Source organism: Zeus faber (assembly GCF_960531495.2).
Source record: "Zeus faber genome assembly, chromosome: 4".
Taxonomy (NCBI): domain Eukaryota; kingdom Metazoa; phylum Chordata; class Actinopteri; order Zeiformes; family Zeidae; genus Zeus; species Zeus faber.
In genome coordinates this window covers 14,244,267-14,268,070 of record NC_137191.1, presented here as the reverse complement: position 1 = coordinate 14,268,070, position 23,804 = coordinate 14,244,267, and the positions used below count along the sequence as shown (strand labels likewise).

General features: G+C 45.4%; 2 protein-coding genes across 2 annotated transcripts in view; both read left to right on the top strand.

The window, feature by feature from the left end:
- Window positions 1-17,272, top strand: part of myo15ab (myosin XVAb) — a gene marked incomplete at its 5' end in the record, with an annotated part of 51,383 nt that extends 34,111 nt beyond the window's left edge. The window contains 32 exons of the mRNA XM_079999437.1: window positions 74-142; window positions 233-297; window positions 410-835; window positions 988-1,069; window positions 1,361-1,456; window positions 1,668-1,728; window positions 2,118-2,208; window positions 2,338-2,455; window positions 4,087-4,202; window positions 4,617-4,676; window positions 4,988-5,063; window positions 5,206-5,321; window positions 5,557-5,675; window positions 5,914-6,055; window positions 6,504-6,615; window positions 7,040-7,114; window positions 8,470-8,675; window positions 8,790-8,917; window positions 9,065-9,134; window positions 9,271-9,343; window positions 9,448-9,521; window positions 9,616-9,698; window positions 10,025-10,155; window positions 10,234-10,328; window positions 10,434-10,511; window positions 10,627-10,723; window positions 14,226-14,386; window positions 14,495-14,628; window positions 14,780-14,913; window positions 15,526-15,659; window positions 16,886-17,026; window positions 17,140-17,272. Of these exons, the coding sequence (XP_079855563.1) occupies window positions 74-142; window positions 233-297; window positions 410-835; window positions 988-1,069; window positions 1,361-1,456; window positions 1,668-1,728; window positions 2,118-2,208; window positions 2,338-2,455; window positions 4,087-4,202; window positions 4,617-4,676; window positions 4,988-5,063; window positions 5,206-5,321; window positions 5,557-5,675; window positions 5,914-6,055; window positions 6,504-6,615; window positions 7,040-7,114; window positions 8,470-8,675; window positions 8,790-8,917; window positions 9,065-9,134; window positions 9,271-9,343; window positions 9,448-9,521; window positions 9,616-9,698; window positions 10,025-10,155; window positions 10,234-10,328; window positions 10,434-10,511; window positions 10,627-10,723; window positions 14,226-14,386; window positions 14,495-14,628; window positions 14,780-14,913; window positions 15,526-15,659; window positions 16,886-17,026; window positions 17,140-17,241 (3,665 nt within the window). The 3' untranslated portion in view covers window positions 17,242-17,272. The remainder of the gene's footprint in view (window positions 1-73; window positions 143-232; window positions 298-409; window positions 836-987; window positions 1,070-1,360; window positions 1,457-1,667; window positions 1,729-2,117; window positions 2,209-2,337; window positions 2,456-4,086; window positions 4,203-4,616; window positions 4,677-4,987; window positions 5,064-5,205; window positions 5,322-5,556; window positions 5,676-5,913; window positions 6,056-6,503; window positions 6,616-7,039; window positions 7,115-8,469; window positions 8,676-8,789; window positions 8,918-9,064; window positions 9,135-9,270; window positions 9,344-9,447; window positions 9,522-9,615; window positions 9,699-10,024; window positions 10,156-10,233; window positions 10,329-10,433; window positions 10,512-10,626; window positions 10,724-14,225; window positions 14,387-14,494; window positions 14,629-14,779; window positions 14,914-15,525; window positions 15,660-16,885; window positions 17,027-17,139) is intronic.
- Window positions 17,273-19,369: 2,097 nt separating this feature from the next.
- Window positions 19,370-22,599, top strand: alkbh5 (alkB homolog 5, RNA demethylase). Its single transcript, XM_079999284.1, has 4 exons — window positions 19,370-20,455; window positions 20,566-20,646; window positions 20,731-20,853; window positions 21,687-22,599. The coding sequence occupies exons 1-4, from the start codon at window positions 19,725-19,727 to the stop codon at window positions 21,850-21,852; spliced, it is 1,101 nt and encodes a 366-aa protein (XP_079855410.1). The 5' UTR covers window positions 19,370-19,724; the 3' UTR covers window positions 21,853-22,599.
- Window positions 22,600-23,804: the final 1,205 nt, after the last annotated feature.

The window sequence follows — 23,804 nt, the reverse complement described above, 5'->3', positions numbered from 1 at the left end:
TGTGTGTGTGTGTGTGTGTGTGTGTGTGTGTGTGCGTGCGTGCGTGCGTGCGTGCGTGCGTGCATTCCTGCAGCTGTGCGAGTCCTGCCGGTGGGAGGAGTAATGTCACCTCCTGTTGCTGCAGTTGCACCAGTAACACCAGGTGTGTATCATCTGTCAAAACAAATTAGGAACAATTTCCCTCACTTTCCATCTTCCTGCGTCATCCTCAACATCTGCTTCCTCTCCACAGATCCCCAGCAGGCCGTCATGGCCCAGCAGCAGCGAGCTCTGATGAATCAACAGGCTATCATCATGGTAAGGCCTCCATGTGGCTCAGTGCGCATGTGCGTGGCGCTCGGAACCAGGGAAGTTCTGTTTTCTACTTTGAGGTCTTTGATTTGATATGTTTTCGTTGTTTTGGTTTTAGGCCCAGCAGATGACCATGCAGGCCATGGCCATGGTCAGCAGCCCAGTCACCAGCCCCCCCACCTCCCCACTCACCAGCCCACCAATGAGCCCTCTGCTCCAACACCCACCCAGCCCGTATGCCCCCATCAGCCCGTACTCCACCCTACCAACCAGTCCCTATGCTAACATTCCCGCCAGCCCCTACGCCAATATTCCCCCCAGCCCCTATGCTACTGCAGATATCCCGCCCAGCCCCTACCCCCCTATTGCACCCCAGGCTCAACCTGCACCCCAGCCCCAGACACAATCACAAACCCTGACCCAGACCAAGGCCAAGCCAGGGACCTCTAAACCGGCGCTTGACCCAAAACCGGAGGTTCAGCCCAGACTGGTGAAAGCTGATGGAACTGAGCCAGCAAATACTAAAGCAACTGCAAATCCACCGGTCAGTGAATGGGAAATTCTTACTCACATTTTGTTCCATCACTGGATAATATGACGTGCACATTAATCACAGCTTTTCCTGCAGTGTTATGCTGCTTTTAGCTGTTGTTACAGCGACCAGCTTGGATGTAAACACCTTAATTCTCTCTTCAGGCTGAAACCGGTAAAGACAGTGTTCCTCGGCGGAAGGCTCCGTGTATCCCCATAAACAAGGACAAACCAGCCAAGAAGTTTTGTAAGACAAGAAAAACTGGGGCTAGAATGAAGAGAGAGAGAGAGAGAGAGAGAGAGAGAGAGAGAGAGAGAGAGAGAGAGAGAGAGAGAGAGAGAGAGAGAGAGAGAGAGAGAGAGAGAGAGAGAGAGAGAGAGAGAGAGAGAGAGAGAGAGAGAGAGAGAGAGAGAGAGCTTGTGTTAAATCATATGTTTGTAAAGTATTTAAGAGCGGCTCATAAGCTGAATTACCAATTTATACTGATGCGTTAGATCTCTCTCTCTCTCTCTGTCTGTCTGTCTGTTTTCATTCTAGCCCCAGTAGTGACCACTCCTCTGCCCCCTGCTGGTGAGGTGGTGAAATACTCTGCTCGGACTCCGGACCATATTGTCCCCAGCCAAGACATCAGAGGTAGCCTGTGGTGGCTTTAAAGAACAAAACTGCCATGATAATATACCAGCGGCATCATATCTATCTAATTTCTCATTTGATTGTTTTATTGTTGCATGTAATAGATTAGAACGCATTGTGCTTGCATGTGAAAGTAGCCAAACCCTGATGGTAGAAATCCATCTATTCAATTGAAGTGCCTAATTCTTTCATCATTGACGATGTTTTAAAGAAATCATCAGGCGGTATGATTCACCACCTCCGGCACCAGCGCCTCTGCCACCTGGCAGGAGGTAGGGTCTACCACAGACACTGTATATGTACTGTATACACACTTTCACACACACTTACAGTAAATTTTTCAATCTCCATTTTGTTTATGCATTTATTAATGAGCGTAAATAAACTACAGGAGGCCACAAAGTAACTGACGTATTGAGGGTGTTTTTTGATTGGAAATAATGGAGAAAAAAAAACAGCACACACAAAAAATCCCACAAAGAAAAGCTAAATGTAATTCTTCTACACACACACAATCACACAATAAACCTGAAGTCATACATACTAATTGGCTGGACAAGGAACAATGTGAAAAAGTATAGTTATATCTTTTGGAGAAAATCTCTGTATTGCTGAGAAAAATGTATGAATTGTGTACTATGAAACTGAATCCATGTAGAAGACCAGACGGGAAGTTTAGGATGAAGCAAAGCCCTCGAGATGAGGCCTTACAAATCCTCAAACCTCACATAGACAACCTTCCTCCTCCGCAGGTACATGCACAGATACACTTACACGGTAGCACTGAGTTGGGGAATGGGTATATGAATGGTTAGAATACATCCATACAATATAATCAGATGCATCTGTACCGTAACAGCAACATTTTGTGTGTTTTCCAGCCCAAGCGTCCAGTTGCCTCCTCTTCATCTGCCTCGGCTGTGAAAGAGGCCGGCTTTAAACCAGCCAAGAGCATCAAGAAAAAAGCGCCAGAACGACCTGTCCCTGTGCCTCCCCCAGGTTCTCACACACACTCGCACACACGCAAACTATATTGTCCTAACTCAAACAGCACAAGCTTTTCTTTGCCACATTATCGTAACTTGCAGCCAAAATTAAGACTTTCAATTTGCAATTTGCTTGATAAAGCTTACAGAACAATCAATATGTTAACAGATAGTTCCACTGTTACATTTCATTTAAATGACATATTATTTAATATGTATTAATGACTTCAATTACTCTTTTAAATGTTCTCTGGTTGGTTGCTGTGTTTTTTCTACATGACGTGCGTCAAGAACAGATGATAACCTCCTTTTCTAGGCGCAGTGACGCAGCCCAGCGTTAGCAGACTACTTTCGAACTGTTATAGCCACGTAAACTAATGTTATTTGTGTAAAACAGACAGAAACATGCTCAGCGACGCGAGGGAACTATGAGTAACTGTTTTCTCAACAAGTGTCAGCGCCCTCGGCTCATTCCATTTGCTGAGGTTCTCTCACACGACATATCAACTAAACGAGGCCCGAATCGGTGATTACGTTGGATTGTGCTTCGCTCGTTGGGAAATTGAGCCGCTGCAGCGGTGGACAGAGGCGGTGTGGCGATGGTGCAGGGTGCAAAGGGTGCAAAAGGGAGCGCACAAGCATCACCAGTGGAAGTCAACAGTGACCGCCCACTTTTAGAGCGGCTCCGTTTTCCCGGAAGTGAACATAATTATTTTAAGAGTGAAGGAACTGCTCGTCCCATAATTGCTAATGATGCCTTTCCATAACTTCCAACCTAACGATGGTTAAGCTTCTTCTTGAATTTAACCTTTGTCACTATGACAGTGTTTATATTGTTAATAGTAGTGTATAAATCATGGTTGCTCTGTGGTAAACGTAACGTAAACGATCATAGAGTTCAGTGGTAGCAGTAACCCACTCGCCGACCGTGACCCAAAACTGTCGTGAAACGATGTACAACGCCACCGGGGCGCGGTGAACTTTTCCATGGTAACAGCGAGCTCCACCAATCAGAGACGTTACTGTTACACTGTAGGATTGTGGGTAGTGTAGTAGTTCTCCATGACATAATAAAACACAGACTCGTGGCTTCTACAGGAGCATACACCTTGGTTTCACCATGTCACAGCTGGTGGTCCGTCGACCTTGGATGGTGACGACATTTGGGCCAATAATCAAAATCCTCAATTCGGAATACGAATAGGAACGGGGTTTTCACTTCCAGAAACTGACTGTTGAGCTCTATAGAGAGGAGTTAGTTGGGCTTCCCTTTCTGATTTGTCAGAGGTTTTTTGAAGCACATCGGCCAATCCCTATTCTGCTCATTACTGCAAAAGGAACTGGAAAACCTGACACAGGAGGTAAGAGCAACAGAAATTCACTGCGAGGAAACGGGGGGGGGGGAGTGTTTGATGAAATTTTGAACTTGAAGGGCCTCTTCGGATTCAGATTTTTACATTCGGAAGTCTCATGATCAAAGCGACGACAACGTGTCCCGTCAAAATGTCTTTTGCCTGTTTATTTGCCGCCGACCGTTGGCGTCATTAAAAAAAATTGAAGGGAAATTTAAAAAGCAAAACAAAAGCTCATGTTCCCGATGGGGGGAATGGCAAAGGTCCAACAGCTTTGATGTGCTCCGTGCAGTCTCTCGGGAGCTCCCGGTGGAGACGGAGACCATCCAGACGCAGCTTCATCAGAGCACAAACGAGGAGCACTACACCTACACCAATGTCCCCTGGAGGCTGTACCTCAGAAAGGAGGTACCCGCAAAACACACACACACACACACACACACACACACACACACACACACACACACACTCACCTAGAACAGAGATATGGGCTGATTTCTTAATTGCCAGAACGATTAAAGGAAAACTCTCAACTGCTCTCTCAACTCTTTTTTTTAACCTCAACCTTATTTTTCAATCGTTCCTTTTCGCAATTGCAAAAAGCTCTTCTCTCAATCCCGGGTCAATTTAAAAGATTAGGATGACAGTCACTCGGGTTGACTCCCAATGATTTAAAACCGAGGTTTTCGGTTCAAAAAACACCAGAGTTTTCCTTTGGGGAGGCCAGGCAGGGAATATATGCGGCTCCGCAGACTCGGCGACTGTTCTCCGTCCTGAATGTTTAATTTTGTTGTGTGTTTGTGTGTTGCCCTTATACTGTAGGTTTTCTACCCCAAAGACAGCTTCAACCACCCTCTGATGCTTGACCTCATTTTCAAGCAGGTACATTGGTCGGGACAAAATGAATCAATTTAAGGCGGATCAGTAATCAATGCATTGGTTAAATTTTCATTTTTCTTTCATTTGTCCGTTCATTCATTCTCCTCCCGATTTTCCTTCGCACGCTGGTATTTATTCAGCCGCTTCCAAGACACCCTTGTCTGGGATGAAACGCCACTTAATGTGTAATGTGCTGCATGTCTCATCTCATCTCTTTTCTTATTTCTTATCGTCTCTTCTCTCGCTCTCTCACCTTCTGTTCTTGCTCTGTTCTTTTTTTCCTCTCTTGCCTTCTCTTCTCTGCTATTTTCTAGATAGTGAATGACACTCTGTCAGAGGCGTGTGTTCGCATCACCCGGGATGAAAGGCAGAAAATGAAAGCTCTGTTTGGTAGGCCAACTGTTCCTATCCCACACATTTCTCAAGGCATGGCACCTCGTTCTCTACTCTCAATGCAGCATTAATAAGCATCTGTGTGTGTGTGCGTGTGCGTGTGCGTGTGCGCGCGTGTGTGTGTGTGTATGTGAGACAGCTACACATAGCGTTCAGCAGAATATGGATCCAGTTGATGAGCATGTGAAGAAAAGGATTGTTGCGGCAGCCAGGGAAACCTGGGAAATTTACTTTTCCCGTCTCTTTCCTGCGTCGGTGAGTGTTATGTGCTCTCCATTCTCAGAATCCTCAGGCATTTGTTCATACAACACTGTATTTGGACATAATTTCATAGAGCAATCAAAGTATTTCTTACAATAATCTCCCATCCCACACATTTCTCAAGGCATGGCACCTAGTTCTCTACTCCCAATGCAGCATTAATAAGTATCTGTGTGTGTGTGTGTGTGCGTGCGTGTGCGTGTGCGTGTATGTGTGTGTGCGCGTGCAGGGCAGTGTGGGAACAGGCGTTCAGGTGTTGTCGGTGTCTCACAGAGGCATTAAACTGTTAAAAACAGTGAAGAGCAGCGCTGCAGCCCCAGACTACTTCAGGGTCCTGCGGCCATACACGTGTGTACAGTTTTAATGTCGCGCCATTACCATACGCAAATAACTCCTTGAGGTTTTCTATTCTTGTCCACATACTGCTTGGATGGGTTATATATATTCATCGGGTCAAAGGTAAGATAATTCACAGCCAAGTCATACAATCCCAGAATCGCGGTTTAACTAATTGTGTTTAAATATGTTTATGTGGTACTTTCATATGTTGACAATGATGTTGACCTCTGTCTCTGTCTCTTTCCAGCTACGGAGACATTCTGTTTGTGACCATACCGTCTGAGAACATGCTAGAATTCAACCTGACCAATGAGAAGCTGATCCTGTTTTCGGCCAAGGCACCCCAGGTCAAACACCTCATCGACACCTTCATCACCGAGATCAAAAAGGTACGGTCTTCCCACCGCAATGATCCCAGATGTCAAAGTTCAGAAAGGGAAGGTGTAGGGGCGGAGAAGTTGGGCTCAGCTGAGTTTGAAAAGAAGAGCTGGTGAACGCCACAAAAATCAAGGCGCTCATACCTGCTAGTTATATGTTAAGAATGCCTTTATTATTTCTTGGTTTGTCAAAAGAGCAGGATAAAACCACACTATATGGGTTGCAGCGGCCTACCCTGCCTTCACCAGTGTGTGACACCGTAGTGGAAGCAAGGCAAGCCTATTTTGAATTGCCAAGATATTATTTAAGGCATGTTAATAAATAAATAAGAGCCTTAATTTCTGGAGTGCACCAGTCCTTCTTTTAGGGAGAGCAGGTACACCGCTGCCGACACGGTCCAACAGAGCTCGGGGGTTGGACGGCCGGTGTTGGAAAAAGCTTTTTTCCCCCGTCACGCAGGACTCAGACTACGTGATTGCGGAGCGTAACTTTGTGACGGACGACTGCTCGCTGCTCAGCTTCCACAAAGGAGACATCATCAGGCTGCAAGTGATGGACGGGCTGGAGAAGGGTGAGACGCAACACAACACGACACAATGTTTGTCCCCCCGGCGACGCCGGCGGAATTCTCCGGCCTCCTGACCAAGGACTTTTGGGACATACTTCAAGCAGAATTTAAAACAGGGGACGATTTATTGCCGAGCTTCCGCCACCGAGGCTCCACGAGTGTCGATAAAGCCATTGCGGGAGATCAGTTTGTCCTCCACTGTGAACTGAAAACCTCCAGGGCGTTTTTTAATGTTTATATATTTATATTTATTTAATAGAAATGTGTTGAACTTTGTGGCACTCAGTTTAAAAAAAAATGAACTAGATATATATAATTCACTTACTTGCGCAACTATGACACCTAAGAACAATCCCCTGCGAAGGGGATTATTCAAGCGTTGCGGTGATTGGTGTTGACTGCGGCGCGTGCGTTTTGTCTCCTCAAGGACACAGCTACGGTTGTGCGGTGAGGAAGAAGGTGGTGTTCCTGGAGGAGATGAAAAGAGACACCCGGGAGTTTGGTGAGTCCGCACAGAGCCGGGGCGTCGTGCCCGCTTGCCTGGGTTGTCCGTCGTAAAGCCGAGGTGCACCGCAGGTTCCTTCAGCCGAGCTTCGGGTGGAACTTGGGGTCGTTGCGTGAACAGGGACAGAGACGCTTCCCTGTCTTGCGATAACTGACTGACAGAGAGTGTCAGGGCCCTGGAGCCGCTCACAGCGTGACCGGAGGATCCGAGGGAAAACAAGTAGACAGGTGGTGCATGCGGTGTCCCAGATGTTGTGTGTTTACCTCTGTATTGTTTTGTTTACTTGGACCCCCCTCGAAGTGAAACTTTGAATTTACATTCCGGTCATTTAGCGCAGGAGTTCCAAAACCTTTTATATGGCAAGGCTGCATTGGCAGACTTAGCCCCCACGCTTTATGAACTTAGAATTGGTCATGTGGTTTAACGTTTTACTTAAACCATATCAATAGAAAGTGCAAATCTTACAATAAATAATTGTGCATACATGAGGATGGCCAAACGAATAAAGATATAAACAGTAGTGTGCTGTACTGTACGTTTTAGGCAATTTTACAAGCTTCACAAAAACGTTTCTCTAGGACGGTTATTTGATGTCTTCTGCATTAGTGTGTCAATATGTCTGTCGCGTGACAACCACCTCAAACAGTCAGAGTCAGGAAGAACTATCTTCAGCAAAACAAAGAACAAGGAGTCCTGCGACACATTGATGTGGCCCCCACAGAGCCCTGAAACAGCTCAGAGACCTGAGCCTAAATCCACAGAAGAAAAGCTGTGGCGACTTCTCCAAGACGCTTCCTGCCGAGTACCAAAAAAAATGGGCGCAAGTGTACCTTGAAGAATCGGTGCTGTTTTAAAGGCTTGATCGAAGATTTGATTAAGGTTCAAAGTGCTTACTGAACTTTGTATGGCATTACTTTTGAAAGCGTCGTCACTTTATAGCATTTCTCACAAATGGCTCAAACTTTTGCACAGTACAGTAATATCTAAAATAAGAAAAATAAGAAAAAAATAAAATTTATGATACCGTGATTTCCTTTGAGGACCAAGTTTTGAAACCCTCTCTTTAAAGACACTTGCCACATATTTATCCCCTCAATGTGGGTGGGTGGGTGTGTGTGTGTGTGTGTGTGAGTGAGTGTGTGTGTAATTATTACAGGATCACAATTATCATTTGATCATTTCATAAAATCGTCTGTAATGACATGTTTTCATCCCAAAAAATGGATTCTATCTCGATAATAGGCTTATACTTTTGACAGTGGCATGAAATGAATTACACAATAAATCACTAACGACGCAATTTTATTATGATTCCTCACAGCATCTTGTGTGTGTGTGTGTGTGTGTTTTAGGCTGGAAGTTTGGGGCTGTGTGCGGCCACCCCGGTGCATTCCCAGCGGAGTGTGTCCGACCGGTGGCTGCCCCCGACTTCCTGTTGTTGCCGCTGGACCGCAGGGCAGAGCCTCGAGGGGGGGCGGGCCAGTTCGCCGTGTCTTCAGCTGTGGCTGTTGCCGTGGCTTCCACCATGGCTGCACACGAGATAGACCAGACTTTAGAGGTACACAACACACACACACACACACACACACACACACACACACACACACTATCTCTCTAAAATTGAACTGATTTAAAATGTCTTGCGTTACGCTGTGTTACCTTCTCATTCCAGAAGGTGTCACTTGACGAGTTTGATCGCCATGGGGACGCTGATATGGACGAAAGTCTTATACATGACAGCAGATATGACATGGTGGTGTTTGCCAAGAAATACTTCAGACAGGGAACTCGTGGGAAGGGGTGAGGCCAACACACAAGCACATACATACACACACACACACACACACACACACACACACACATAGGAGCCCATGGAGATATGTGAGTTTGTAAAAAGTTGAGCTGGCCATTTCACTGGTTCCGTTTCCAATTCGATTTGTCTTTTAGAGACTCTTTGAAGAGCAGGAGCAAGAGCAGCGCCTCGAGAGAACCTTCTGAAATGATCAAGTTCTCCAAGGTGCCCGTCATAACTGTGATCCTAAGAACTAGAAAATTCTTTCCCACGTCACTCAAACCTGCTGATATTCTCGATCAACCAACTAGATTGCTCGTTTTGTCGAGTTTTAAGTTCATTGATATTGTTTGTGTTGCAGTCCCCACTTTCAGAGTCTCTTATAGAGTTCACTGACCCGGCCATGAACAGATTGGCAGCCGATCTCTTCCTGGGTGAGTTTCCAAGCGTTTTCGTTTTCTACCCTGTCCCCACCCGTTGCATGTCTACTGCGATCAATCCATAATGTGCGGCTGTGCTTCGCATCGTATTTGTTCAGCTGTGATGCGCTTCATGGGGGACCATCCCCTCCGAGGACTTACGGAGCAGGAGGTGGTCAGCACGTTCCTCAAGGTGAATTCACTTGCCATCGCTCCCTCGATATGAGGCGTTCCGCTGCCCCGTGTTTGACATTAACCCGACGTCAACGTTTACGCCCTTCCCGCAGCTAATCGGAGAGTTCAGCCTGATGAGGGATGAGGCCTACTGCCAGGTCCTCAAACAACTTACTGCGAACACCAGCTCCAATCCGTAAGTCCGCTCTCACAAGCTTACAACATGTCGTCTGCTCTCCCCTCCTCCCAACTCAACACCCGACCCGTGCGCCCTGCTGCATCCCTCCTAAAGGGAACTTCCACAGCAGAGCAACATTAAACCCATTTAACAGAGTGAGGTACAACTGATTCGCCACAGGGGCTTCCCGAGCGTAGACGGTATCTCTAAACATACCGAGAGGCACTCGAGAAGTCGTTCACCCGTAGGTCATTTTTAGAGGACAGACCAAGACTGTGGTATTCCATTAATGTCTGCTTTTGGATGTGTGTATTTGTACACATTGTTGTGTAAATGTTGTACAGGGACAGTTGTCAGCGAGGCTGGAGGTTACTGTACATCCTGACAGCATTCCACCGCTGCTCTGAAGTCCTCAAGACCTTCCTGATGAAGTACCTCCAGCAGGCCTATCGCAGCCCAGGAGTCCTGTTCCAGGGTGAGACGAGAGGACACACACACACACGTACAGATACTTATTAGTCTACCGTGCTTAGTTTGTTGTTCAAATTGACAGGCATCGCGAAAGCATGTGAGCAGAATCTGAAAAAGACATTCCAATATGGCGGCCGTGTCGTCCCTCCAAACAGCATGGAGCTGAAGGCCATGGTGGTTAGTACGCACTGCAATCTATTCTCTCCCTCCACACGCATTTAGGCCCTTCAATTAAGAAATTGGCGAGTGACACACATTATCTGCGCGTGTGTGTGTGTGTAGGCGGGACGCAGCTCCAAGCGACAGCTGTTCCTCTTTCCTGGAGGCATTGAGCGTCACCTGAAGATCAAAACGTGTTCTGTACGTGCACACCCTCCATCCATGCTCACATTTTGTGTGTGTGATCGTTTTGTCGAAGTTGTGTGCAGAGGGAGGGTTCTGGTGTCGCCGTTTTTGACGTTGCTCTGTTGCTCAGGTTGCTCTGGAGGTGATAGAGGAGCTGTGCTATGAGATGGGTCTCCACAGGCCGGAGGTCATGGATGAATACACTGTGTTTTTGGTCACCAATAGAGGTAACACAAGTTCTATCTCTCTCTCCCTCTCTCTCTCTCTCTTGGTCTCTCCAAGAGAAACTGTCCAAACGTCTTTAGACGTGATGGAGTACATCCAAACTCTCACGGATCACGTCTCCTCGCCATGAACATGGAACTTACATTGAAATCCTCTCTTCACTACTGATGTTTGTTGAGTCCGATCCACTCTACTAACATTAATGACTGTCACTCTGCTTTACAAATTCCTGTGATTTTAAACCATAAACCCAAATCATGTAGCTTCCCTGTAACATACAGGAATCCAAACAATTTACTAATGGTTTGCACTTCAACTATCAGTCCCCCACAAAGCGATGAACCGAGAACAATAAAAAAATGGCTTTATTAAATGTCAGGTCACTAACTAATAAGTCATTTTAAGTTAATGACCTTATAAGTAACCATAACCTGGATTTCTCTCTACTGACTGAGACCTGGCTGGACAGAAATGGCAAAGTTGCACTCATTGAGACAGCACCTCCTTATTTCAGATTCATCCAAACCACTAGAGCCATGAGAGAGCCGGTGGAATAGCTGCTGTCTTCTCTGATATCTATAGCTGCAAGGAAAATCCCCTCTGAGAAGTCACGTCTTTTGAACGCCTTGTTATATCTATAAACTGCAGTGCACCGATTTTAATCATCACTGTCTATCGGCCACCAAAATCTAAATGTGGCTTTCTTGATGAATTCTCTGAGCTACTGTTCAAGGTCTCCAGTGATTATGAAAGTATAATTATCTCAGGTGATTTTAATATTCATGTTGACAATCAAACAGACCCAGATGCTCAACAATTCATTAGCCTATTGGAGGCATTTGACCTCACTCAGCATGTTTCTGGACCGATCCACAATTAGGGGCATACTCTGGACTAAGTCATATCAAAAGGATTTAATATCACTGTTCCCTGTGACATGGATGTTGCTATTTCAGATCAGTGTTGCATATTTTTTGATGCGGGTGTTTTTCCTGTACAACACAGGGGGACCCAAATAATTAAAAACATATCATTAACAATAATACCATTGAAACCTTTAAGAGAACTGTAAATGAGTAACCGCTGTTCATGGTATCATCAACTGAGGATCCTGTGAACAACTTCAACCCAAAAATACAAAATATGATTGATAAAAAAACTAAAAACATGGAAAAACAAAAAAGCCCCCTGGAGAAATGGAGCAGTTGTTAGGCAGCTTAAGAGAGAGTGTCGCCAGGCAGAACGAAAGTAGAGAAAGACAAAACAGCAGGTTCACTTCAGGCCTATCTGGCCAGGACAGCCAGTTCTTTGTGTCCATTGGAGATTTTCTCTCGAACAAAGTGGTGATTATATGTGGAGTGCCCCAAGGTTCGATTCTTGGACAATTATTGTTTAATCTCTGTATCCTCCCGCTTGCTTGTGTTATAAAGAAACACAAAATAAATTACCATAATTATGCAAATAATTCACAACTGTACATATCCCTGTTTCCTGATGACCTACACCCCATACACTCCCTCACTCAGTGTATCAATGATATTAATGTATGGATCTCACAGAACATTTTACAACTGAACAAAGATAAAACAGAAATATTCATCTTTGGTGCAAAGACTCAGAGACAGAAAATTGCAGCTCATTTCAGTTCACTGTCCCTGGAGATCAAAAATGAAGCCAGAAATATGGGTGTAATCATAGACGGCGATCTAAATTTTAAGAGCCACATCAATCACATCACAAAATCAGCTTTCTACCATCTTAAAAATATTTCAAAATTAGGAGGCTTCCTGTCAAAAGCAGATTCTGAAAAATTAAGCCATGCATTCATAACAAGTAGATTGGACTACTGTAATGCCTATCACCGGCCTCCCAAAACAGTTAATCCAAAATGTGGCTGCAGGCGTTCTCACTGGGACTAAAAAGTTTGAACACATTACACCTGTTCTTTCTTTACATTGGCTCTGCGTTAAAACTTAGATTCATTTTAAGATTCTGTTACTTGTATATAAAGCTCTAAATGGCCTTGCACCTCAGTATAAAAAAGAAATGCTCATTACTCATGACCCAGCAAGAAGGTCTCTCCACAGGCAGCGGTCTTTTAACTATCCCTCGTACCAACTCTAAAGCAGGGGAGGCTGCCTTCTGTATCTATGCCCCAAGTAGATGGAACATCCAGCCTGAGGACCTGAGAGAGGCCCCCACACTCAACACCTTTAAAAGCAGGTTAAAAACCTTGCTGTTCACTACAGTCTATGACTGTGTTGTGTGTGTGTGTGTGTGTGTGTGTGTGTGTGTGTGTGTGTGTGTGTGTGTGTGTGTGTGTGTGTGTGTGTGTGTGTGTGTGTGTGTGTGTGTGTGTGTGTGTGTTGTGAGATTTCTGTGTGTGTTCTGTATGTTGTGAGATCAGTGTGTGTGTTCTGTATGCTGTGAGGTTTGTTTATTCTGCACTGACTGTTCTTATGGTTGCACATACATTTTATATATTTTCTTTGATTGTATTTCTCTGTAAAGTGCATTGTGTTGCCCTGGTATGAAATGCGCTTTATAAATAAAATTTGACTTGACTTGACTTATGTTTCTTAAAAATACGAAACCGGAAATATAAAATTATTGAGTGTGGTGACATCGGGCACAAGCGCTTTGCTTGCTGGACAGGGAGAGGTAGAACGGGTGGTGACCGTTCCTTCTCCGGAGGCAGAGTGTGTTGGACAGGTTGGAAATGGTCACACTGATTTAATAAACCTTGTGTAGCCTCCGGCGATGACGATGGTGACAGCGGAGCTGTGAGCTCCGGTCCCCCGGCAGCGGAGGCAGCTGAAGCCGTGGAGGGGGAGCCAGTTAGTGGGGAGGGGGGGATGGGCATGTTGCATTACCACCATCTGCTGGACTGTCCGTTGCCCATCTATTCTGGCATTGTCATGGCATGTGTGAAAAGGCACAAGACGGACATTCTCCGGAATGTAGCTGCATGTGTGAATTGTGAAACTCACTAGCGGTGCCTGAAAGGTTATACCAGTAATTTACCGGGAACCGTGTATGAAGAGGTATCCACCTCTCCACCACTCTTTCTCTCTCATACACTCAGCCTGGTGTCAATTGCGCACATTTTAGAAGTCTAAAAGCTTATTGTGTGTAAACCTCCGGGTGCCATGACATTTCACTGCATATATGTATGAACGCATGTATGTGAAAAATGAACCTTTTGAATCTTGAATCTGGAATCATATCACATTGTTTGAATCAATGATTTGCTGCCTGTTGACATTGTATCAGTTTCAGGTTGCACCTCATTTTGGCCCCACACTTCAGCCGAATGATAGTTGTTTTTATTTCTGGCTCTGGAAGTTTTTGCTCAAATTAAATTTCCAAAATAATCAATGAAGTGTAACAAATAAAAACATATTCATGGATGTTGAGAAGCATGGTTCTGTAAGTAGACACAATAATCTGTGCTTAATGTTGTTTGTGATTGGGACTGGGTGTTTGTGTTTCCTCTGTGTCCAGGTCAAAATGTGCGTCCTTTGAACAAGCATGAGTACATTCTAGACATCGCTACTGAGGCCGAGCTGGTGGACGGCAGCTACAGCTTCTGGTTCAGACGGGTCGTCTGGACGCAGCCTCTCAAATTCGACAATGAACTCTGCGTGGAGATGCACTACAACCAGGTATAGGACACAGACAGATGGAATTAAGCAGATATCTGGGTGAGATCATCTTTTCAGGCTGCTCACAATGATGTTACGGTACGTGTGTGTGTGTGTGTGCGCGGCCAGGTTTTGCCTGACTATCGTAAAGGCCTATTAAACGTGCTTCCACGAGGAAAAGTGAGCGATCAGCAGTTCCACCAGATCTCCAAATTGGCCGCCCTGCAGCACAGAGCCAAAGACATTATCTTCATCCCCAGCATGTGAGAATTCTCATGATAAAAAATCTAATTTCACATATCCATAACATATAATAAACGTCCTTTGCATAACATTCTACCTGAACCTATTAGTCAAAATATGTCTCTAGTCCTTCATTTTCCCTGATCTGTATTTCTGTCTCTAATCTTATAGCCACGAATTGTCCGAGTACATCCCTCCACCTCTGTTTGGGAAGCAGCCGCCCCAGCAGTGGGTCACTATGGTGACGCAGCACATGCAGCAGGTCCAGACCTTGAGCCCGCACCAGGCCAGAGCTCAGTTCCTGGGTGAGACTGTGCACAGCATTAACCAGCTCAACAGTCCACAGCGTTCTTACCAGGTCCTTAATGCCATGGGCGCACCGCCCGACTTCCAAAGTCGTCAGATCGCTGTACTCTTCACACTGCCCAACTTTCTGTCTTGTGATCGGGAATCTAGCAGTCTTGTGGTTTACACTCTACACGACTGATTGGCAATGGAGGGTCACACATTACAAGATCTTTCACCAGGAAGAATCCCAGACGAGTCGGCTGGGTCTCCAAACTACGTTTTGTCACGAAAACACACGCAAAGTGACACCGGATATGACACGATACCATGCATGGGACAGGATTATTTATTTTTTATTTGATTCTTCATCACGGTAAACAAAAAAAAAACACAAAGAAAAGTAGAATTTAAATAAGAAATATATTTAAAACCCAGAGAACAAAAGTAAAATAGCTTTGTTGTGTGTTCTGGCTGCACTGCCGTCTCCCTGTTGCTACTTCTCGGACCCCCCCTTGAAAATGAAAAATGTGCTTAAGAAAGTACTTGAAAGTCCTTGAATTTCATTTTGTAATGCCAGCATGAACCCTGGGCTTTCGTCTTTAAACCTTGTGTCTTTGCTTCATTTCCAGGGCTGGTCAGCGCTTTCCCGATGTTCGGCTCCTCCTTCTTCTACATCCACAGTAGCAGCTCCACCTCTTTCTGTGCCCCTTGTATCCTGGCTGTCAATCAAAATGGCCTCCACTTCCTGCACAAGGACACACATGTGAGAAAACGGCACACCCGTCCACACGGTCATGCGCGAACATAAAATTTTTAGTTGGCTGTGACTGATATACAGTTGTTTGATACAACTAGTGCATGCCCGTTCCGAATTTAAGACTTTCTAAGACATTTTAATGGCACAGTTTAACAAGATGTGAGGACAACTTTGCAAGAAAAGAGAAGCACCGAATGTGAAAATGTAGGCATTTTAGAACTTCAGGAGGATCAGTCGAGTCCAGGTTCCTTCTGTCAGTGATTCAGTCCTGTTTATGCCGACTGTAAATCCTTTATCTCGTCGGCAGCTCTTCATAAACAACATTGCTGAGAAAGCGGCGCTGCTTTGTCTCTTCATCTTGAGCAAGAATGTGACGCCTGCTTGATCTGCCAACCGTGCTGGCCGCTACTCTTTGTGACTCAGTCACAGAGCGCTGAAGCCGCGCCCGCTGCTGCACAGAGCTGAGCGGTCACGTGTTGTTTTTCAAATATTACACGTGTCCCATGTCCAAATTGCACCAAATTTGACACTGTACGTTCTTGGGTCCCAAATGTGAAGTAGATTGTTGACGAGATAAGTCAAAGCACATACAGACAGACAGACAGACAGAGATTCCTTTCTTTATAGTTCGATGACAAAATGTACTTTTTGTAAGTAGCTTTGGACAAAGGACAAAAGTGTCTGCGAAATGACGTAATGTAATATGACGGTACTTTCACTTTTACTGGAATCATTTTCTGCTTCTCTTGTACCTTTACTTAGGTGCAGCGTGTAGAATTTAGTGGCATCTAGTGGTGGGTGGTTGCATATCGCAACCAACTGAATCTCCCTCCCCATGGCGGTGCAACATGGCGGCCTCCGTGAAAGAGACGGTGGCCGCGAAACTCGCAAACAAAAAAAAGCCCTCTCTAAAGCCAGTGTTTAGTTTGTCCATTCTGGGCTACTGTAGAAGAAACAACATGGCGACTTGGTGGACTTCATGAAGCGTATCCACTACCTATGTAGATAAAAATGGCTCATTCAGAGGTAACATCAACACAATGATTCTTATCTTCATGGTATTATACACTAATGAAAGCACACTAATGAATACTCTATTCCATTTCTGCCAAATCCGTTCCGTAAGTTCTACACACTGCACCTTTAAGTAAAAGCGGAGTACTTCTTCCATCACTAATAACTCTACATACATCTGTAAATGCTATCCATGCTATTTTGTCCCTATTGTGCAGGAGCTGATGCAGATGGTCTCCCTAGTGGAGGTGCAGTCGAGCCGAACCCAGAGGCCCACGGCGGGAACCAGCTACCCCTACGTCGACCTCACCCTGGGAGACATGAGTGCTCAGAGGGTCAACCAACTGCAGCTGGAGCAGGTACTGCACACATGACACTCCCACAATGACTCACAGAGAATCCCTCTTCCACCAGAGTTCCTCCGCTACAACCCTCCTTCTCATGTGCGTGTGTTTTGTGTGTGTGCAAACAGGGCCTTGAGTTGTGCCGGGTCATCGCCATGCAGGTACAGAACATGATGTCACTTCGGGAGAAGAGACTCACGCTGCCGCCCAGCGAGATCACCATGCTGTAATTCAGTGTTCACTCACACAATCAAGCAATCATGCGATAGCAGTGAAGTGAACACACACACACACACACACACACACACACACACACACACATTTACCCACAGACACGTGTGACTAAAAACACACAGACCTCCGGAATAACCTACCTCCTATTCTATTCAGGTGTTTTAACATGTGTAGCTTTTACTGACTCTCACACTATTTATTGATTATATGCACTGCAATGATGAAATAACTTGATGGCACCACCATCAAGTGAAATGAAACAGCTTAACAATAATGGAAATAAAAATTCATATTTATTTTCAGGTTTAACATCTTATTTGAACGTGAATAGGGCACAGGGGAGAGGCTGTCTATGACGATACTGTTTATCATGAAATGAAGGATGAGTCATTGTCCTCATCCTTGTTTTGTAACTGACGTGTGAGCGACCTTAATTTTATTTTTTATGGAAATTTTATGTAAATATCAGATACATTAGTGAAAATGCGTTGTTTTTCATGAATTATTGCATTTTGTAAAGGTTTCACAGTAAAATAAAACTATTTCTCATCTGCACAGTGTGGTTGATTGTAGAATAATGCTTTAACATGATGTGATCATGATGTGAAGGTTTTTGATTTTATCGCAATTCAATTTATTATGGTACATAGAAATGACCAACACGACAGTCTTTATTCACTGAGATGTAATGGCAGTGGGAAAGGTCGGACAGTCAAAGCCCTCCGTCCAAAATTGGATTTACAGTTTTGTAAGTGGTGTCATGATATTTTAAATGGGGCGGCGCTGTATTAGTGTTATTGATGAAATAATGTAATCCACCATTCCATAAACTGTTTATGGACTGGGGACCTTTTTTTGTAATGGATGAAGGCTGTTGGACTTTTTTTTTTTTGTATAATAATTTAATAAAAATGAATGTTAATTCAATAATTATAATATAATATGAACCGGGTTCCAATGAATGACAAGGAATGAAGTAAAGAAGTGACATTGCACACAGTATGTCCAGCTACACGTTGGAACACCTCGCACTTCTCTACATTAACCTGAGGGTGTTTTATTACAGTGGCCACTGGGGGCCAAGAGGGGTTCTGTTTTGGGGACTGGCAACATGGCAACATGGATGTAACTGTTTCTCAAGTTGTGCCATGTGGACAGTACAGAAAGCCTGACCTTAAAGATGGAGTCTGCAATGCGGGCCAACGGTGACCTCTCGGCCCTCTCTTGGTTTAGGCCTTGTTTACATTTTTTTTTGTTGTTGGCTGATGTCTGGTTGTTTTCCCCAAATGTCAACCTGTCACCGCCGCTCTTGGCGGACATGTTCACGTGTGTTCACGTCATGTTCCTGGCTGCTTTGGCGCCCTTTCAGTGGATGTATTACTGTGTCATTAAGGTTCTTGCCCCTTTTTTTTTTTTCTTTTTTTTTTTTTTTAAATTGGATTAATTGCCTCGTAATTCTTTCCAACCCTTGACCCATCCCCTCATCTTTTCTCAAACTATCTCGAAGCACGTCCTGTGGATCAGTGTCATTTGGACTTAGGGTTCTTCGGGGGGGGGGGGTTTAAGGTTTTTTGTTTATTTAAATCAAAATGGCGGAAGAAAGTGATCGGCGGACATTAGAGGTTCCAATGGCGAAGGCGTTGAGGGCGTCCAGCCGCATGCGTATCAAGTTTCACTTCGCTCGCACTAACGTGGTGGCGGCCATGAGCCCGTGACTCACAACGCGTGTCAGAGCGCCCCCTATGGACCGGTCGGTGCCATTGCTCGTGTCCACGCGTGGCCTGGGGAAGCTCCTAACGTGTGGGATGAGTTGTTGGACAAAATGCAGAGGAGAGGAAAAAAAAAATGTTTAACTCCAGCCATTACAATAGGCGTCCCTAAATATTTATTATTAGTAATAATAATAACAATTCCATCACCCTTTAAGCCCTACGAACGCGAAGAAACACGGTGGCTCCGCTCCACAGCGGCGGTCCGCCTCCGCGCAGGCGCAGACCTCTGGCAGGTTACTCGGGGTTTATCTCCAGCCCTCCCTCCCGGAGACGAGCCATGACGCCGAACGCCAACTCCGCCTGGGTCCAGTTTGGTTCTTCACCTCCACCCAGGAAGTAAGATGTCGTAGGGACACCCCCCCCCCCCCCCACCCCCGGACTACTACGGTTTGGTAATGAACGTCGGCGTGTGAAATGTTGTTGCGTCGTTTGTTGACGGCAACGAGAAGCGGCAGGAGAATCAAACCGGGCTAGCCCCGCTAAGCAGGCTAACCGAGCAGCTCCGCGAGCTAACGCTAGCGCGACCTCGTCCGGCGCGAGTGGCCCGTGTCTGCGACGTTCCCAGTATTTCCGCGGGGGGTCCCGCCGGCGAAAGGTGGAACTGTGCGACGTGCGGGCCGAAGGTGCGTCTCTGAAAGGCGCCGAAAATGAGGCGTTTTTGAAGCGCTCTGTTCTCCAGTAGCGCGCACGGGGCCGTTTCGGGTGACATGGCAGCCAGTGGCTTCTCTGACTTGAGGGACAAGCTGAAATCCATGACTCCGCACAGGGACGAGTGTAAAAATAAATCCGCCGACGAGACCAACGGGAAAGGCCCGAAGCGGAAGTTCCGCGAGTCGGAGGACGACGAGCTCGAGCACAGCGGCGGCGACGACGCCGTTGCCGTTGCCACCGGGGAGCCGCGCGAGCACGAGGCCCGGCGGGTGAAGAGCGGCATCGCGCAGCGGTGCACGTTCTCCCCGGAGGAGTGCGCCCTGATCGAGGAGAAGATCGACGACGTGGTGGCCAACGGCGAGGCGGGGCTCTACCGGGAGCACACTGTGGACCGGGCGCCGCTGCGGAACAAGTACTTCTTCGGGGAGGGCTACACGTACGGCGCCCAGCTGGAGAAGCGCGGCCCTGGCCAGGAGAGGCTGTACAGGAAGGGGGAGGTGGACGAGATCCCGGCCTGGGTGCACAAGCTGGTGATCAAGCGGCTGGTGTCGGACGGGGTCATCCCCGAGGGCTTTGTCAACAGCGCGGTGATCAACGACTACCAGCCGGGCGGCTGCATCGTGTCCCACATCGATCCCCTGCACATCTTTGCTCGGCCCATCGTGTCCGTGTCCTTCTTCAGCGACTCTGCGCTCTGCTTCGGCTGCCGCTTCCAGTTCAAACCCATCCGGGTGTCGGAGCCCGTGCTCGTGCTGCCGGTGAGGAGAGGGAGCGTCACGGTGCTCAGGTGGGTCAGAGGTGGGAGCTGGAGGAACTCGGTCTTTGACTTTCAAGGCTCCGGAGTCCTGAGATCACTCACTCTCTGTCTCTCGCTCTCTTCCTCTCGTTTTCGACTAGTGGTTATGCCGCTGATGACATCACCCACTGTATCCGACCCCAAGACATCAAGGAGAGACGTGCAGTCATCATCCTAAGGAAGTGAGTCGCCCCGTGCTAATTGCGATTCCTTCTTGACCTGTATGTCGTCACCATTGTAATTCCTGTACTGTTGCTTGCCCTCAGGACCAGGCCCGACGCCCCACGTCTGGATACCGACAGTCCGCTCAGCCCCTCGCTCTCAGAGCGACCCGCTCCCCTGAAAGCCAAACGCTCCCGTCGCAGAGCCGACCCCAACGCTGCTCACAGGTGAAACGCCAGGGCGGCATGAAGTAAAGTCCTGTTGAAACCAGCAGGATTACATGCATCACCTCATCATACAAGGATCCATACAAGTACCACAGTGCTCAATGATAACCGTTGCCCAGTTTCCCCCGGCAACCAGATTTGTGCTCTTGTCAACCAGTGCGGTATACCTTACCAACTGTTCCAATCTATTGATCCGTGTATCTATTGACCTCACTCGATTGTAGGGCTGTTTCATACACATAAAAATATATTTATAATTCCCTAATGAAATGTTATCCCTGTGAATTTTTGATGGGATTCCAATTGATGTTTACACTCGTCAACTTTCACGGGGCAGCCCGACTCAATTATTTTATGACTACGTTTGGGCAACAGTTTTCAGTCTTGTCAACCTGGTAGAAAACATTAATTCACAAATTAGACTAAATTTGAAATAATTGATCCTCCCCAGCTGTCAATCAAATAGCATTTATTACTGATATGCTGTCAACACAAAACTGGATTCAAGGTCACAAACTTTTTGACAATTTGGACAATGTTATTTTGAAAAACCTGTCAAAATTTATGGCTGACACTACAGTAACACACACTTTTTTCTGAGATACTCAATTTAGCTGTATTTTTTTATTTGTTAATTCAAGTGGCTTTGCATTAGCAAAACTTTGCAAAATTAAATAACTGTTGGCATTCTGTGTATACTCTATTTATAGTTAAGTGGTAAACACACACTTGCATGGACACCATGAGCTACGCTAACTGTTTATCTTTGGAATTGGCTGGTGTGAATCATCCAGTGGCTTAATTGCTTTTGCGCATCTCTCTTGCTCCACCAGGCCCCGGGTTCTGGAGATGGACAAGGAGGAGAACAGACATCCATCCCTCTCTCACCATCGTCGCCATAGCAGCGGCGGCAGCTCAGAGAATTACTGGAGACGAGGCCAAGAGCACGGCAAACACAGAGAAAGTTCAGAACGCAAAGTCAAGTTGAGGCGTCATTAGGTTGTGTGTCTATATATAGCTCCAACTTAATTTGAGGAGCATGATCACTTTGCTTTATATTTTTTCTTTTTTTTTTTTCTGTTGGAGTCAGTTTGGTTGTTTCCTTTTCCAGATTTGCCAGCATCTTTGCTATTCTTTATGAAAATCCCAACCATGCTACTGTCATGCTCTGTTCTACTGTTAAATTCTTTAATATAAGATTTCTGTTGCTATGTTCATAGAATTCAAGATGGCATGTATTTTTTTTTTTGTAACCAAGTTGTACAGACCTTAAAAGCTAAAGTAAAACAAATGTATGTATGGACTTGTACAAAGGAAACCTTGAAATGTAAGTTGTTACATTGTACAATATGTTTGTAAAGATTTTGATTGGAGTAACCTTTGAGCAGAAAGAAACTTCTACTTTTTCACGCGTACCGTTCTAATCCATACTTCTGCCGCGCGCTCCCAGATCGATCCTGTTCCAATAGATTATCACAGTTCCTAAAACTGATGTTGCAAAAACTGTGATGGATAAATAGCCAGGCCTGATCTGTTTACCACGTGGCGTCTCATCTGTAGCACTGAAACAGAAAATGAGAACTTTTTTCCAAGTCTCACTTGTCTGTTATGTTCAGCTGGCAAAGTAATAGGGTTTTATTGCTTTTTTTTCTGATTTGGCATGAATGATGATTGATGCAATTTTAAGCTTGAATGAAATTAAAATCTTACTACCGTACAGCCTTCTAAGGGAGAAGGCTAATTTGATAGATGAACTGGTTGTTTTCAGTCTGTAAATATCTTTTGTCACCTGCGATCCATCTCACGATGCACATTACATTGTCGTTGATCAGACGCTTTTGTCCAAAGCGCCTTACAATAAGTACATTTGGCACAGTATCACACAAACTGTATGTGACAGTCACAGCCAGCTTAACTTTTGAGAAACAAACAGTACTAGTAGAGTTTAGAGTCTTTGTTTTATTTTGGTAAAGAAAGTATGTTAGGTAAAGGGCGGTGAGATGCTCATGGGGTAGCTGGTCAGTGTAAGTAGGGTCCAGGTGATTCTGCCACGAGGACCTCGTTCCCCCGTTAGGGCACCATGGAATGCACCTTCAACGTTGCCAGCTGATGAACCTTTAGCTTTACAAAACCTGACTGATGGTGTCTTGGTAAACTGGTATCAGGACGGTGGTTAACACGCGCCTCTGTTTATCCTCTCCTCTGCATGCATGTGAATGTGTGACCTCTGGGGAAACTGTCGGCCATGTGAAATGTGGAGAGGTGTTGTAACTTGTTTCATGTCAAGGAGCGGGATAAGTACGACAGTGCAAGTATAAAGAATCAAAATCATAGTGAAAAGCAACAGCTGCTGCCAGGGTGAGATGGCTTTTTGCACGGGTCAGCGTTGATCACCACTGCCTATCAGTCATGTATTTGCCAGATATGGAGATTTTATAGCTAGACCTTTTTTAAGTTTTTCATGCCCAAAATGGTTCTTGCAATGTTTTCAGCATGTAATAGCATACAACACTGAACTTCAGATAACACGAGGACGGAGAGTTAGAATCATGTTTGTATGCATTGAATTTTTTTACAACATGCAATATATTCCAATTCCTATATTGTACAAAGCATATTTTTAGAATGTGTATTAATAATGTAATAATAGGCCATGTATGGTTATTATATTTTCTAATATATTTTTGAAAAATGCAATATATTTTCACGTGTCACAAAGCTTATGTGGCAGCCCACTGCTCCTAGATTCGTCAGTTACTAGGATGGTAAGATGCAGAGAAATGCATTTTGTTTCCTCAGTACTTGTACTCTGCGCAATGACAATTAGTTGAATCTAATCTAAATGTAGGCCTATTCAAATGAATATTTTTTTTATATTCCTGAGCCAAAGCACAGTGAACACAGCGGTTAAATATTTCATCTTCACATGTCATATATAATTTATTACATAA

Excerpts from the sequence above, each read along its gene's own strand:
- alkbh5 (XM_079999284.1), top strand. The coding sequence starts at position 19,725 with ATGGCAGCCAGTGGCTTCTCTGACTTGAGGGACAAGCTGAAATCCATG. Across the intron at positions 20,456-20,565 it reads GGGAGCGTCACGGTGCTCAG|TGGTTATGCCGCTGATGACA; the intron begins GTGGGTCAGAGG and ends GTTTTCGACTAG. Across the intron at positions 20,854-21,686 it reads GACCCCAACGCTGCTCACAG|GCCCCGGGTTCTGGAGATGG; the intron begins GTGAAACGCCAG and ends TTGCTCCACCAG.